General features: G+C 51.7%; 5 protein-coding genes across 5 annotated transcripts; 2 read left to right on the forward strand and 3 right to left on the reverse strand.

Moving 5' to 3' along the window:
* Window positions 1–853: 853 nt before the first annotated feature.
* Window positions 854–2,347, forward strand: AUEXF2481DRAFT_31554 (uncharacterized protein; the record flags this gene model as incomplete). The annotated part of the gene is made up of 2 exons (XM_013486089.1): window positions 854–876; window positions 940–2,347. The coding sequence occupies 2 exons, from the start codon at window positions 854–856 to the stop codon at window positions 2,345–2,347; spliced, it is 1,431 nt and encodes a 476-aa protein (XP_013341543.1).
* A 1,268-nt stretch (window positions 2,348–3,615) lies between these two features.
* AUEXF2481DRAFT_352594 (uncharacterized protein) lies at window positions 3,616–4,685 on the reverse strand. The gene is made up of 2 exons (XM_013486227.1): window positions 4,239–4,685; window positions 3,616–4,168 (listed from the first exon to the last, which is right to left on the reverse strand). Exons 1-2 carry the CDS (start codon window positions 4,504–4,506, stop codon window positions 3,672–3,674), a joined length of 765 nt encoding a protein of 254 aa, XP_013341681.1. The 5' UTR covers window positions 4,507–4,685; the 3' UTR covers window positions 3,616–3,671.
* A 649-nt stretch (window positions 4,686–5,334) lies between these two features.
* On the forward strand, window positions 5,335–7,556 carry AUEXF2481DRAFT_67835 (uncharacterized protein; the record flags this gene model as incomplete). Its single annotated transcript, XM_013486172.1, has 2 exons — window positions 5,335–5,382; window positions 5,436–7,556. 2 exons carry the CDS (start codon window positions 5,335–5,337, stop codon window positions 7,554–7,556), a joined length of 2,169 nt encoding a protein of 722 aa, XP_013341626.1.
* Window positions 7,557–7,838: 282 nt separating this feature from the next.
* On the reverse strand, window positions 7,839–11,353 carry AUEXF2481DRAFT_42315 (uncharacterized protein). The gene is made up of 3 exons (XM_013486128.1): window positions 11,029–11,353; window positions 8,322–10,937; window positions 7,839–8,249 (listed from the first exon to the last, which is right to left on the reverse strand). Exons 1-3 carry the CDS (start codon window positions 11,116–11,118, stop codon window positions 8,172–8,174), a joined length of 2,784 nt encoding a protein of 927 aa, XP_013341582.1. The 5' UTR covers window positions 11,119–11,353; the 3' UTR covers window positions 7,839–8,171.
* Window positions 11,354–11,613: 260 nt separating this feature from the next.
* Window positions 11,614–13,313, reverse strand: AUEXF2481DRAFT_42316 (carbohydrate esterase family 9 protein). The gene is made up of 2 exons (XM_013486129.1): window positions 12,757–13,313; window positions 11,614–12,601 (listed from the first exon to the last, which is right to left on the reverse strand). The coding sequence occupies exons 1-2, from the start codon at window positions 13,087–13,089 to the stop codon at window positions 11,741–11,743; spliced, it is 1,194 nt and encodes a 397-aa protein (XP_013341583.1). The 5' UTR covers window positions 13,090–13,313; the 3' UTR covers window positions 11,614–11,740.
* Between the last annotated feature and the right edge of the window lie 195 nt (window positions 13,314–13,508).

Below are 13,508 nucleotides of genomic sequence, written 5' to 3' on the forward strand. Positions count from 1 at the left end.
CCAGCCAGTTACCAGCTGATTACATGACACCTTCCGCAGACCAATCTCACAGTAATCAAAACATACCACAAGTAGCAGAGGATTGATAGAGAGAATGTTTGAGACACGGACGGGCCGAGCTTAATGTACAGTGTTGCATGTTTAGGATCCAGTAGAAGTCGGATGCTGCATGAATAGGTCGTGGCAGGGTCAAGGCAGACCAAGCCACGATCAAACAATCAGTCAGTCTTGACAGCTCAAACGCCCACAGCTGATGAGAACTATGACGTATGCAGATCAAGCCGTGACTACTAGTTGACCGTCACTCGGACGTGCGAGTGCGAACAAATAGGCAGGAGCGTTCATATGCTCAGAGATATCTCTGGTGAGAGAAGGCAGGAGCAGGAGGACATGTTCACGTGCCAGAAGCAGCGATGGAACGCTCGGACCCTCCATTCACATGCAAACGCAGCTGGTCCCGTCATACTCTCTACACCTTTCTCGACAAGCAGATCTGGACTCGAACACGACCAGTATTTCCAGCTCTCAGGATAGCAACGGATTAGCATCAGTAGCTTCACACTTGGCCGTCACTCATTCTCTGCGCACTAGCATTGCTTGCGACATCAGTCCCGATCTCATCTCTCTCTCAGCACTGCAACTCGACCTCGAAACATATCTACTACATCACACCATCAATCACTCTCAACTCGATGAACCCGTCGTGGCTGGACTGGCAATACTAGGATGATGCCCTTCCCAACACGGACGCTACTCCACAGATCAGAAGCGACAGCGTGCAACCACGAGAGCCGGCCGCGACCGCAACACATGGTCAAGTTCCATCCATGATGGCTTCCGACAATCGTTCGTCATGGTCCACAACCCCCTTCGGATGTGAGTGCGAGCGCGAGCCTGTGCCATCACATGCCATGCACGTGCATACTCTCACGAAAACAGAGCTGACCAGTGGACAGACGAGTTCCCTTACCAACCAGAAAACCCTCCTTCCGGCCCACCGCTGCTTGACCAAGACGAGTCCACGACTCTGCAGAACTTCTTCAGCGATCCCGATCACTATGGAGGGCCTGACAACCTCCCCGATGCCTTCTTGGCCAACCTGAACACACTCCCCGATACGAGGTTCCAGCAGTACGACCAGCTCAACGATCCTCGATGGATGTATCCTACCAACGACCAGCAGTATCCGGCATCGTATCCTGCTCAAGAGCAGGGCTATCAATACCAGAATGCCGACTACAACCAGCGTGGCTTTCAAGCTCCCAAAGACCCAAAGGATCTGCTTGCTCTGGTTGGTATACCAGAGGCAAGTGCATCTGCAGATGTGCTCCATGCTGCCTCAACTTTGTTCTCGTACAGAGCAAACCCCAACCAAGCACTTACTTCCGAAAGCTATCCTCAAGCTTTAGCTCAACAGCAGCAGCAGCCAGTCGTGCAGCACACAGCTCGCCATGCGTCGTTTCCTTTCTCCGTTCCTACGGCGACTAGCTCCTCGGCGCCGCAGTACCCCTCGACGAACGGTCACTTTCGTGCTTCGTTTGACAACTCGACAACAAACTCCCACTCGCTTCCCAACTCCCACTCTTCTTCCTCCCATCAATCCAGTACTCCCATGTTCCACTTCGGCACCGACAACAATTTCCGCCAAACCGGTTACGCTGCCCCTTATCAAGGTCTGGAAGACGCTGCTATCCAGCAACAAGTCGACTTCGCGCGCACCATGGTTCACTCCTCCAACGACGCAATATCTTCCGTCGAGAACTCTGTCCCCCACACCCCTGACTTGACCAGAGGTGCACACAACTACTACCCTGCCAACTTGCAGGCCTTTGCCAACCTCGCTGAGCAAGTCTCCACTGCTGAGTCTGATCAGCCCAAGAAGCAGAAACGTCGCAAGATCAAGCGCCCAGACGAGGATGAGTTTGACACGTCCATCACCTCTCCTGCCTTCCGCGTCAATAACTCTAGTCCTGATGGTGAGAACACCATCGCTGACTCAGACGACGATGAACCCAACGAGAACGGCTCCAAGCCTGCCATCAAGCGCCGCAGAGCATCATCAGGCGCAAACAGCAAGCTCAGCAGCATCGCCCGCAAGAATCTTACCGAAGACCAGAAGCGCAGCAACCACATTCGCTCCGAGCAGAAGCGCCGCAATATCATCAAGCAAGGTTATGAAGATCTTAACGAGCTCGTCCCCAACCTCAAGACTGGCGGTTTCAGCAAGAGTGCCGTCCTCACCGAAACTACCCGCTTCCTCGAGGAGATTCACCTTGGTAACGGCAGCATGGAGACTTATCTGCGCGCGTTGGCCGCTGAGAAGGGCCTGACCTTTGAAGATTTATAGTCTTGAGCGGGCGTTCACGGAGTTTGTTTCTCATCTTCACCTTTCCCAAGGCGTTTCTGTGAAAGGCAACGGGCATCTTCACATCTTCGAGAGCATGCTGGTGTCTCCCCTTATCCCTCCCATTTTACTTGTTCTTTCTCTTTTCTTCCCCTTTGTTGTTTTCTCGGGTAGGAAAGCCTCACCCGCTCATCCGTTCCTGGCTTTCGATGTTTTGTTTTGTTTTCTTTCTTTTCTTCTTTTCTTCTCGCGAATCTGATGAATGATGCTCGAAAATGCACGAGGATAAGGGGATTGAGCACTAGCGATCATACTTATCTTTCTTCTTTACTTTTCCTTCTCATTGCTCATAACATACCATCGGGGGAGGAAAGCGCTCCTTATGTTACCCAAATCTGTATCTACACACGAGGTCCAAGCCAAAAACACAAAAACACATGTGAGGCATGATGGATACAGAAATTGATGGGCAAGGTACATTCCAATGAAGTCTTTATGCATTGCGTGGGAGGAAGATGCAGTCCTTTCTATACATAGGTTGTCAAATACGAGATTTTCTTTCTCACCTACTAGGACAACAGTGATCACATCGTTAGCTTCACGCTTCGTCACATAGTATGCATAGGGGAAATGTTTGGGGTGAATGGACCATTTTATGTTCATCATTTTACTTTGTTTCGTTAGAGGCGAGGAGGTTCGATGACGTGAAGAAGGGCCAGCCTTCTTATGAAAATGTGATCAGTGTCTATTCATTCAGTATCTTAAGAAGCTATCCAAGGCTTCGATGCCTCGGTTTCTCAATGTTCTCGCCGTAATCTCGTAGTTCGTACATCTTTCTGCCGAGTCCGTTGATCTTTCTTCGATCAAGTGTCAGATGCAGTAACGACAGCGGTACTAGTAGTCGTTTCCGCTCCTCCAGCACTTGTCGTACTCAAGATAGTTTGAGTGGTGATACTCGGTAGAGTCAAGGGCTGAATAGTTGAAAGCACAGTGATTGTAGGAGCGGGCTTCGTGACCGTGACTGGTGGGATGGAAGTTGTCGTCGCGGTGGTGGTGGTTACAGATGTAGAAGCCGAGAGAGTTGTTGTGGACGCCGAGAGTGTAGATGTAGAGATGAGAGTGGAAGTTGAGACCAGAGTGGAGAAGAGGGTTATAGTAGACGTCTCAGTAATTGTGGAGATGGCCGTGATTGTTGTAGGGGGAAGTAGGGCTTGAGTCTGCGTTTGCACGGCAGGCATTGGCATAGGCATAGGCAGAGGCAAAGTGTTCCAGAGAGCAACAACCGTGTAGACGAAGAGCATACTGGTTTCAAAGAGGAGGACCAGGATCAAGAGGATAAAGACCACGGTGGGAATGTAGACGCCTCCTCTGCGTTCGGGATAGCTGGTGAAGACCTGAGAGGCAGCTGGAGGTGGAGGTGGAGGAGCTTGAAATTCAAGATCTGCTGGTGGAAGAGGTGGAGGGTAGAGAGCCGAGTCGCGGTCGCGATTAGACTCAAGGTCCTTGTTGAGGTGTTTCTCAAAGCTCTGTTTGAAAGGCATCTTGTAGAGTGACTGTCGTTGGAGATCTTGAAGAGTAGAAGTCGAGGTATTCGCTTGAACTTTTGAGGTGTGAAGTGTAGAAGTCGATTAATAGGAAAGTCGATGTACGTCCAGCGTGTTGTCGTGTTGTGCAAAAGTCTAGAAGCAAGAAAAGGAAGGAAGGGAGAAGAAAAATAAACCTGAAAGAGTGTTGAAGAGATAGAACAAAGACAACTAGGAACAACGAACAAGCTTCTATCGTGGCATTGAGCGAGTGCAATTGTTCGACGCTTCAACAAAATATCTTGAATGAAGATCAATGAAACGGAGGAAACAGGAATCAACAAGGTCTTATTGTGCGTGGATTGACCTACCTGATTCTATTGTCTCGCAACCGCCAACGGGCAGGCAGCATCGTCGAGTGTTGGCTATCGGTTCTCCATTGGCGGCAGTAGAAGCATGTGAAGTGTCTTGTTTCAGGTCTTCGAGAAAAGGCGAGATTTGGCAGCTCATGTTTCGACAAGCGCCCAGCTCTTTGTGTTGGTCGTCTCGAAGCGTCCAAGTCCTGGTGAAACCTCGAAGCGCTGGGTATACAGGGTGATTTCGCTGCCGTTGGATAGCGCGCAATCCATGCGTCTGCATAACCAGATATTGCAGCGAATCAATGTTGTTACCGAGGTCGAAATAAGCAGCCTACAAGCCTTACACTATCCAGCGGCTGCGTCTTGTAGACAGCTACGGTGGTGCGGCCTGACTGAAATCTAAACTTGACCTTAACGGAGCACGGATCTGAGACGACGTCGAGTATCTCCCGGGTGTTCGGAGTGCAGTCCTCTTTCCAAACCCCGAACAAAGAATGGCCGGCCTTTGGTGCGTTGAGGCCCAGGAGGTACCGAGAAGAGAAGAGGCATCATCGCATGCCGCTTTATCCTCCTTCATCTCAATCCTCATATCACAATGAAGGGGCTCTGTTTCGTGAGTCATATGAGCATCGCTAAAGGATGCAGTTGCAAAGGCCGATGGGAACCACAGATCCACAATTGCAGATCGGGGAGCATGGAGTAGCATCTTTGAGACTGAGCATTGAGCCGCAAAAGTTGGCGAGAAGGCAGGAATTTGAATCAATTATAGTGCTGGATGTTCGAGGAGTAGAGTGCTAGATAGTGATCTTTGATCTGATAGGAAAAGCATCTCTGGCCAAGTCAAAAGGAAGCAGTCCAGGCGAACGATGGAGGGGCAATTGTGTCGGCGAAAGTGAGCACGGCCCCGCCACTCCCGCAAGTGGTGTTCAATGCCGTCGGTCGCGCTTTCTGTTTGACTCACCACACAAGTTTCTTTGACTACATCAATTCCACCCGCACCACACTCCCAGACTTGATCACAAAGTCAATTACTCGAGTGTTTTATATAGGCAAATTCGCCGTCCATACCTCCATCTCTACTCGCTCATCACACACACAACCACCCAGCATGGAGCACATCAAGAGAACATTTGCACAGGCCAAGAAGGAGAACAGAGTCGGTCCAGACTATGCGCAATTCCTTCTCGCACTCGACTAACACCTATACAGCCCGCCTTGGTCACTTATGTCACTGCCGGCTTCCCCACCGCCGAGGAGACTCCCGACATCATGCTGGCCATGGAGGCTGGCGGCGCCGATGTCATTGAACTCGGCATGCCCTTCACCGACCCTATCGCCGACGGCCCTACCATCCAAAAGGCAAACACACAAGCCCTGAAGAACGGCGTCAACATCATCACAACAATCCAGATGGTCAGAGATGCAAGGAAAAGAGGTCTGCGTGCTCCCGTCATGCTCATGGGCTACTACAACCCCGTGCTCAGCTACGGCGAGGACAAGATCCTCAAGGACTGCAAGGCTGCCGGTGTCAATGGCTTCATCATGGTCGATCTGCCGCCAGAGGAGGCTGTTCGTTTCCGCAACCACTGCACAAAGGCCGGTCTCTCTTACATTCCTCTCATCGCACCCGCTACCTCGGAAAACCGCATGAAGCTGCTGTGTAAGATCGCCGACTCTTTCATCTATGTTGTTTCGCGCATGGGTGTCACTGGTGCTTCTGGCTCCGTCAACGCTGCTCTGCCCGAGCTTCTCGACCGCGTTCACACCTACTCTGGTGGTGTTCCCGCTGCTGTTGGTTTCGGTGTTAGCACAAGAGACCACTATCTGAGCATTGGCAGCATGGCCGAGGGTGTTGTCATTGGCAGTCAGATCATTCAGACTCTTGCCGACGCTCCTGCTGGTACAGGAGCACAGGCTGTTGAGGACTACCTGGATGGTATTACTCAGCGCAGAGAGACCATCAAATCGCAAACACGCGAGGTTGGTATTGTCGAGACCATGGACGCAGCCAAGGAGCCCGTCGACGTTCATGTTGATGGTGTCGTCAAGGACGATGACACTCCTGACGGCCCCGGACTCGCCGACCAGATTGAGGCCCTGAACACCGACGGACCCGTGGATTCAAACGCTATCCCTGCAAGATTCGGAGAGTTTGGTGGTCAGTACGTTCCCGAGTCACTCATGGACTGTCTGCGCGAGCTGGAGGACGGCTTCCACGCTGCTATCAACGACGAAAAGTTCTGGGAGGAGTACCGCACACACTACGAATGGATGGGTCGTCCCGGTCACTTGCACATGGCTGAGCGCCTGACTGAGCACGCTGGTGGTGCCAACATCTGGTTGAAGCGTGAGGACCTGAATCACACTGGTTCGCACAAGATCAACAATGCCCTCGGACAAGTTCTTCTGGCCCGTCGTCTGGGCAAGACCGAGATCATTGCCGAGACCGGTGCTGGTCAACACGGTGTCGCTACCGCCACTGTCTGTGCCAAGTTCGGGATGAAGTGTACTGTCTACATGGGAGCTGAGGACGTCCGCCGCCAGGCCCTGAACGTCTTCCGTATCAAGCTTCTCGGTGCTCAGGTCATTGCCGTTGAGGCTGGCAGCCGTACCCTCCGTGACGCTGTCAACGAGGCTATGCGTGCCTGGGTCGTCAAGCTTGACACCACCCACTACATCATTGGATCAGCCATTGGTCCCCACCCCTTCCCCACTATTGTTCGTACCTTCCAGTCAGTCATCGGTCAAGAGACCAAGGAGCAGATGCAGGCCCTGAAGGGCAAGCTTCCTGACGCCGTTGTCGCCTGTGTTGGTGGCGGCTCAAACGCTGTCGGCATGTTCTACCCCTTCTCCAAGGACCCCAGCGTCAAGCTTCTCGGTGTTGAGGCTGGTGGTGACGGTATCGATACCGACCGCCACTCTGCCACACTATCCGGCGGTACCCACGGTGTCCTTCACGGTGTCCGCACATACGTCCTCCAGGACAAGCACGGTCAGATCTCAGACACTCACTCCGTCTCCGCTGGTCTCGATTACCCAGGTGTCGGTCCCGAGCTTGCCAGCTGGAAAGACAACGACCGCGCCAAGTTCATCGCCGCCACCGACGCCGAGGCATTCATCGGTTTCCGCCTCCTGTCTCAACTGGAAGGTATCATCCCTGCCCTCGAGACCTCTCACGCCATCTTCGGCGCTGTCGAGCTCGCCAAGACAATGAAGAAGGGCGAAGACATTGTCATCTGCCTTTCTGGCCGCGGAGACAAGGATGTACAGTCTGTTGCTGAAGAGCTTCCTAAGCTCGGCCCCAAGATTGGCTGGGACTTGAGATTCTAGATTGATCTCTATTTGCCTAATGTTCTGATGGTGAATATTTTGGTCATTGCCTTTGGCACTCTGGTGTTTGTGAGTACGTTACTCTTCTACCAAGTGTCGGCAGAGTAAGGGATGCCAAAAAGTGGAAAGAAGCATTTATCATAAAAAGATTAGCGATTGGAATTAATTATCAACTTTGAACAATGAGCTTTCTCTATTCTTCTGCAAAACTATGATGATTTTGACGAAACACACTGGCTGTAGCACGGCACATTACGCAAAGTGGTTGAGAAAAAGGAAGGAAGGAAGAACATGACATTTGCATCAATTTCCATGCTTCCAAGGCTTTCTATATACAAGAGTGCATACTCCATTTCCGCTGCCTGTTGCATGACAGAACGAAGAAGAATGAATTGATCTGATCGGTGTGAACAACGCCTAATCCCAACGACAAGAAGTAAAGAAACAACGCAATGCCAATGACAATATGAGGAAAATGATAAGGAACTGGTCTACAGTTCGTGTAATGGATAGTAAGGGGTTCAACTCTTTCGTTGTTCGCTTCCCTGTTGTAGTTGTTCTTCTGGAGTGGCGTAGTGTCTTGATTGAGAAACAGGGGCGTGATGAGGAAGGTGATCACTTCTCATCAGTACTCGCCAGCATATTCTGAATATCCCTCAACTTCTGCTTCAGAGCGTCATGTTCGCCATTCAACTGTGCCCATCTCATTAGCCTGGTTCTCACTCACAAGTATCTCTTCCTTGATCTTGGGTACAGTTCACTTACCTGCGCAAACATCATCTTCGTCCCCACAAGTTCCTGCTCCATCTCCTGAACCTGCTCCTCTAGCCCACGATTACTATCCTGAACTTCGATATTCCTCGCCATAATCTTATCCATTTCCCCCTTCAATCTCTCTTCTACTTCTTGTGGTTGTTTATCAACCATTTTTCTCAACTCTTCGACTTGCATTTTCAAACTCTCATTTTCGTCGAGTAGAGAGTCGTTTTCCACTTTTGTGCGTACGAGAGAGGAGGCTAGGTCCACGTGCTCGGCGTCGGATTGTTGAGTGCGAAGTTCAAGTTTGCGGACCCTGGTGCTGAGATTTGCGTTCTCGTTACGGAGCGATTCGAGTTCGATCTCACGATCGCGTTCTGCTCGTGTCTTTTCCTCGAATTCGGACGTGTAGGCTGCGAGGGTTTCGGGGATGATGGTCACGGCGCAAGCGTCACGGACGAGTTCATCGGCACGGTAGACTTCCTTGTCTGTTGCGCTGGCGGTGGAGCCGAAGAAGCCAGATTCGAGTATGGAGGTTGCAGACGGGGATTTGTCTATGTAGACATCGAAGAGGCGTTCTTTGAGGTGAGTGGATAGTTGGACCATGTCTTTCATCTCTAGCAGAGTTTGAGCATTTCGTTGCATTAGTGCAATGCCGAACTTCAAGATGGCACCGAGACCCTCGCTGAGAACGAGATCGTAGACGCGGAGGACCAATTGCAGAGGGAAGCGGTAGGCGAAGAGTGTGAGGAACCATTGCGTGGCGTAAAGGTTAGGTGGAACACCACGTCTGTGGAGATGGCAATATAGTGCTGGTTCGTAGTCTTCCAACAGACGCTCGAAGAGGTATAGATGCAGATGAAGGCCCGTCATCTCGGCGGTGAAGAGTGATCTCAGGTTGTACTTTGACATGAGTCGGACAAACAGAGTAAAGGCCTCCTCTTCCGGCATGTTGAAGAGTAGAGGCATGGCAATGAAGTTCATGCCCTGAGCATAGCCAACTGGTTCGTCGTACAGAGCATAGGCTTTGCAGATACCGTAAAGTCCATCTTGAAGGTTAGCGCTAGCAATGTACTTCGAATAGGCTGTTCGTGCACCAAGATCACGTCTGATGACCTTTTCGAGCTTCTGTAGAGCGGCAGTCTCATCTTTTGATCTGCGCTTCTTCTCGGTTGGTGTGGATGTGTCAATGCCATTGATGTGAGGAGAGACGGACGCAGAAACATCAGAGTGTATGGAGGAGGCAGAAGATGCGACTGACTCTTTCTCGGCGGTACCGCTGATGCGACGAACAGCAGGCGGTTGGGAGATCTCCTTGTCAGTGCCCCTAGCGACCAATTCCCGGTAAACTTGCTCCAGCTCATCATTCTTGCTCTCCGCCATGACTTGCCATACAACACCGCGAATGGGCTGAGGAATGCCATTGGCGATGGCGCGATTCAATTCGTCTCCGCTTGTGCGAGCGACGGCAGATGGGCCCTCGTAGACGACAGACTGCCATAAATCCCAGTTGACATCACTCTGCTCTTCTGATGGACCAGCAGCGTCTCCCGACACAGTTCCTGGTGGGAGTTTGGAGGTGGGCAACGAGATTGCAGAGAATGAGTTCGCACGAGGTGTAAATGGAGGACTCAATTGACCACCGTCCTCCTTAGTTGGACTTTGTAGACTTCCAGCGCGAGCTGGACGGCCTTCTGGCAGAGGCAGAGTATCATCTGTAGATATGGCCGACTCGCCCTGCAGTCTCAGCAGATGGAAACGGTCTTTGAGGGTAGGCGGGTGAGAAGCATCGTCGTTCGAGTCTGGATTTGTGGTCAAGCTCTGCAATGACGAAGCCGTGTTTCTGCGTGGACTCGTAGGTCGAGAGGGCGATGTGGCTTTCCTGGCTCTTGAGAACCAAGCGAACGGGCTTGAGACCTTCCGCGTGGTTGGAGGCTTCTCGACGGTAGGCGATAGCATGTAGGTCTGCGATTTTTGAGGGGGCGGTGGAGGTGGAGGGTAGTTGAGAGTGGGGAGGTCGCCAGACAGTCCTTTGACAGGTTCGTTGATGCTCTCTTTCTCGGGTACAGCGGGAGGTAGTTCAGGTACAGACTCGAGAGTATTCTGGCGTGATTTGACAGTTCGAGGCATGTCGTCGTCGTCTTCGGTGGAGATGATGGGCTGGTTGATGCTGCTGTCGACGCTGCTTGGCTTGTCCTCGGCTCCTGCAGCAGTCGCACTTTCCTCGTTGGCTGTCGAAGGGCGGCTGTCCGCGTGGACAGAGACTGTCGAAGGACGATCTTCTTGCTCTGATGACTTTGTCGTCGTAGATTGTGCTTGCTCATGCACCGACTCTGCTACTGAAGCTCGACCTTCTTGCTCGATATGCTCGTCTGTCTTAGAATCGACCTCTTTCTCTTCATGAGCTGCGTCTGTTTCGAGGATATTGTCGGCGTCAAAGGCTCCTGGCGCGAGTGGTGTGGTGATCTTGGCTATCGTGTCGTCCGTGTCCCCAATGTCTGCTTTCACATGACTTCCATCTTCGGCCTTGTCTCCCTGGTGTGAAATGGAATGGCGCCTCGACTCTTGTTGCTCCGTCTGAGCAGCGTCGGTCGAAGTCGTGTCGGTAGCATCTTCGAAGCTATCCTGGAGGCCGTCAGTCACGCTTTAGACGCGAATGAGGCCCAAAAGCAGACAACAAAGAGACTTGCTGTCCGCGTTTAAGCGAGGAACTTACCGTATCCCTGTCGTCCCCTTGGTTGGTATTGGCATGCTGCTCTGTCTGCTGCAGCCCTTCGTCGTTGTGCTTGGCTTCTGTCTCGGACATGTTCCTCCTTCTGAAATGTGTGTCGTGGCTTTCTATCTCATCCAAAAAGTATGCAAGTCGTGGCTCAGAGTCAAAAGTGTCGTATAAAGTGTCTGGTCCAGGCTTTGTTTGTCCGCTGGCTGGAGAGATGGCTGGTTTGGCTTAAATTGCTTTTGCGTTCCTTGACTCTTGAAAGAGGATTGGAGGGTGCTACCTTTTGATCAAGTGACAGCTTGGAACTGTACCTTGCTATCCCTTTATCGCACAAGGCTTAACGGTTCTCTAACTCCTGAATGAGAAAATGTTCTTATGCTCGACAGTTCGCAGCAACCGCCGTTGAAGCCATGCTAAACAATCGGCCCCGCAGAAGGTGGACCCTGCGACACAAAGAACGGCGGGAACTTGCAAAAGACCATCTTGACATCTGAAACTGCTACACTTTCGGAGGAATGTTCTATACCGCTTCCCCTGAACAGCACACCATCTTCTTCGTTGACGCGGCCAAATTTGACAGCCGCTCGCTTCACGCCAGTATAACATAATGGGCACTCCCGAAGCTGATACTGGTATCCCAGCTATTTGCAATTCTAGAATCGAGTATACATGCACCGCTGTTGTCTACAGATTCACACTTCTGCTGTAATCATCTCTTCTCCCATACCTTCAATCCTGCGACCCACGTTTGCAGCACTTCTCCCTCGTCATTCAATACCACAAAGTCCGCCCTTCGTCCTTGTTCCAACTTGCCCCTGGTCTTGTCTCCCATCAGGTCCACCACATTCTCAGTCACACATCTCACTGCTTCTGCCACATTACATCCACTCCACTTCATCATGTTCTGAATACATTCCTGCAAGCTGGCACACCCACCCACTAGCGTATCTGTTCCGTCAATTGTCACCTTTGACCCTGTCTTCCTTTGCTTGAAAGGGATCTGTGAGTGTCCTGGATAGACGCCGTCCTCCAATCCGGCAAGCTCGATGCTGTCAGTAATGAATATACACTTCTCCGGATTGGCTCGGAAAAGCATTGTGGCCACGCTGGGATGGAGATGATTGCCATCGGGTATGATCGTAAAGTAAGGGCTGTCAAGGCTGTCTGTGTTGGCAGTCGTGACAAGTCCTGCGAGACCGGGATCACGGTGGTGAAGTGGTGTCATCGCATTGAGCGTATGCGTCAACAATGTTGCTCCAGCCTTGACCCCTTTAATGCCCTGCTCATATGTAGCCGCGCTGTGGCCGAGTGATACTCGGATGCCTTTTGATGTAAGTCTCTCGATCAAATTCGTCGATTCTGGAAGTTCGGGGGCCAGAGTCACGAATTTGAGAACTTCGGAAGATGAAGCAGACACTCCGTATACCTCGCCGGCTGGTTTACTGCCATTGAAGAAGTGTTCCGCGTTATGAGCGCCCTTCTTGGACGGCGCCAGGTATGGTCCCTCGGCATGAGCTCCTAGCAGAGAGGCAGAATTGTCAATTGTCCTAGGCTTTAGAGATGGTAGAATCTACAAATTCGCAATCCTGTCAGTGGCAAGATCTGGTTCTGACTGCTGCGCGACGTGCCACAACAAAGCCTGTGACTTTCAAGACTTCGCTCGAGCTTCTCACTTTGGTTGTTTCAAGAGCCGGCAGAAGTACGCGAAGAGGAGCTTGCGCCTACCTTTTTATACTCGTCAGAGGACACAGTCGGAATGGTCGCCCAGAAACCCGTGACACCTTGGGTAACAAGGAACTTGGCAGCCTTGTCTATTTGACCAGCGTACTCTTTTTCGTCGTTGAAGTGGGTGAAGTGGAACCCAAGCAGACCGTTGGTATGTAGCTCGAGCAGACCGGGAGCAATAATGCCTTCTTCCAAGTCTACGGCATCACCACCGATGTATCCAGTCCGGGGTAAAATGAGACCAGTATCATCAGAGACGACTAGTTGGTCTTCGACCAGCTTACCATTTATGCAAAGACGGCAGTTGAGAAATGAGGTGAACCATCCAGACATGGTTGATGAGATCGCTTAAACAAGATACTCGAAGCAGGGGGGAAACCACCAACGCCAAACTGGATGATGGTTGTCTTTTGGTACCGTCGATCGGCACCCCTCGCCGGGTCAGTCTATTGGCCAATGCTCCACTCTCCTCCGCACATATCGTTATCGCTGCCGCTTTGCATCAGCAGTCTCGGCGTGTCCCTTTCGCGCAGCGGAGAGTGCATAACACATTCGCGCGGTCATAATACACTGCTTGGAAGTGGAGTGAGTTTGGCAGTGAAGCGCCTCCAGCATCTAGGCCAAGTAGTTTTGTGACCACGTAAGCAGGTATTGACGAGAAGTTGCAACGGAAACGCTCGCTCGCTGCAGCCACGCGAGACAAGAGCCACCAGGATGACGTAGCCACACGCATTCGACGCGCCATACCCTCG

The sequence above is a fragment of the Aureobasidium subglaciale genome, assembly GCF_000721755.1.
Source record: "Aureobasidium subglaciale EXF-2481 unplaced genomic scaffold scaffold_18, whole genome shotgun sequence".
In the NCBI taxonomy this organism is placed as follows: Eukaryota; Fungi; Ascomycota; class Dothideomycetes; order Dothideales; family Saccotheciaceae; genus Aureobasidium; species Aureobasidium subglaciale.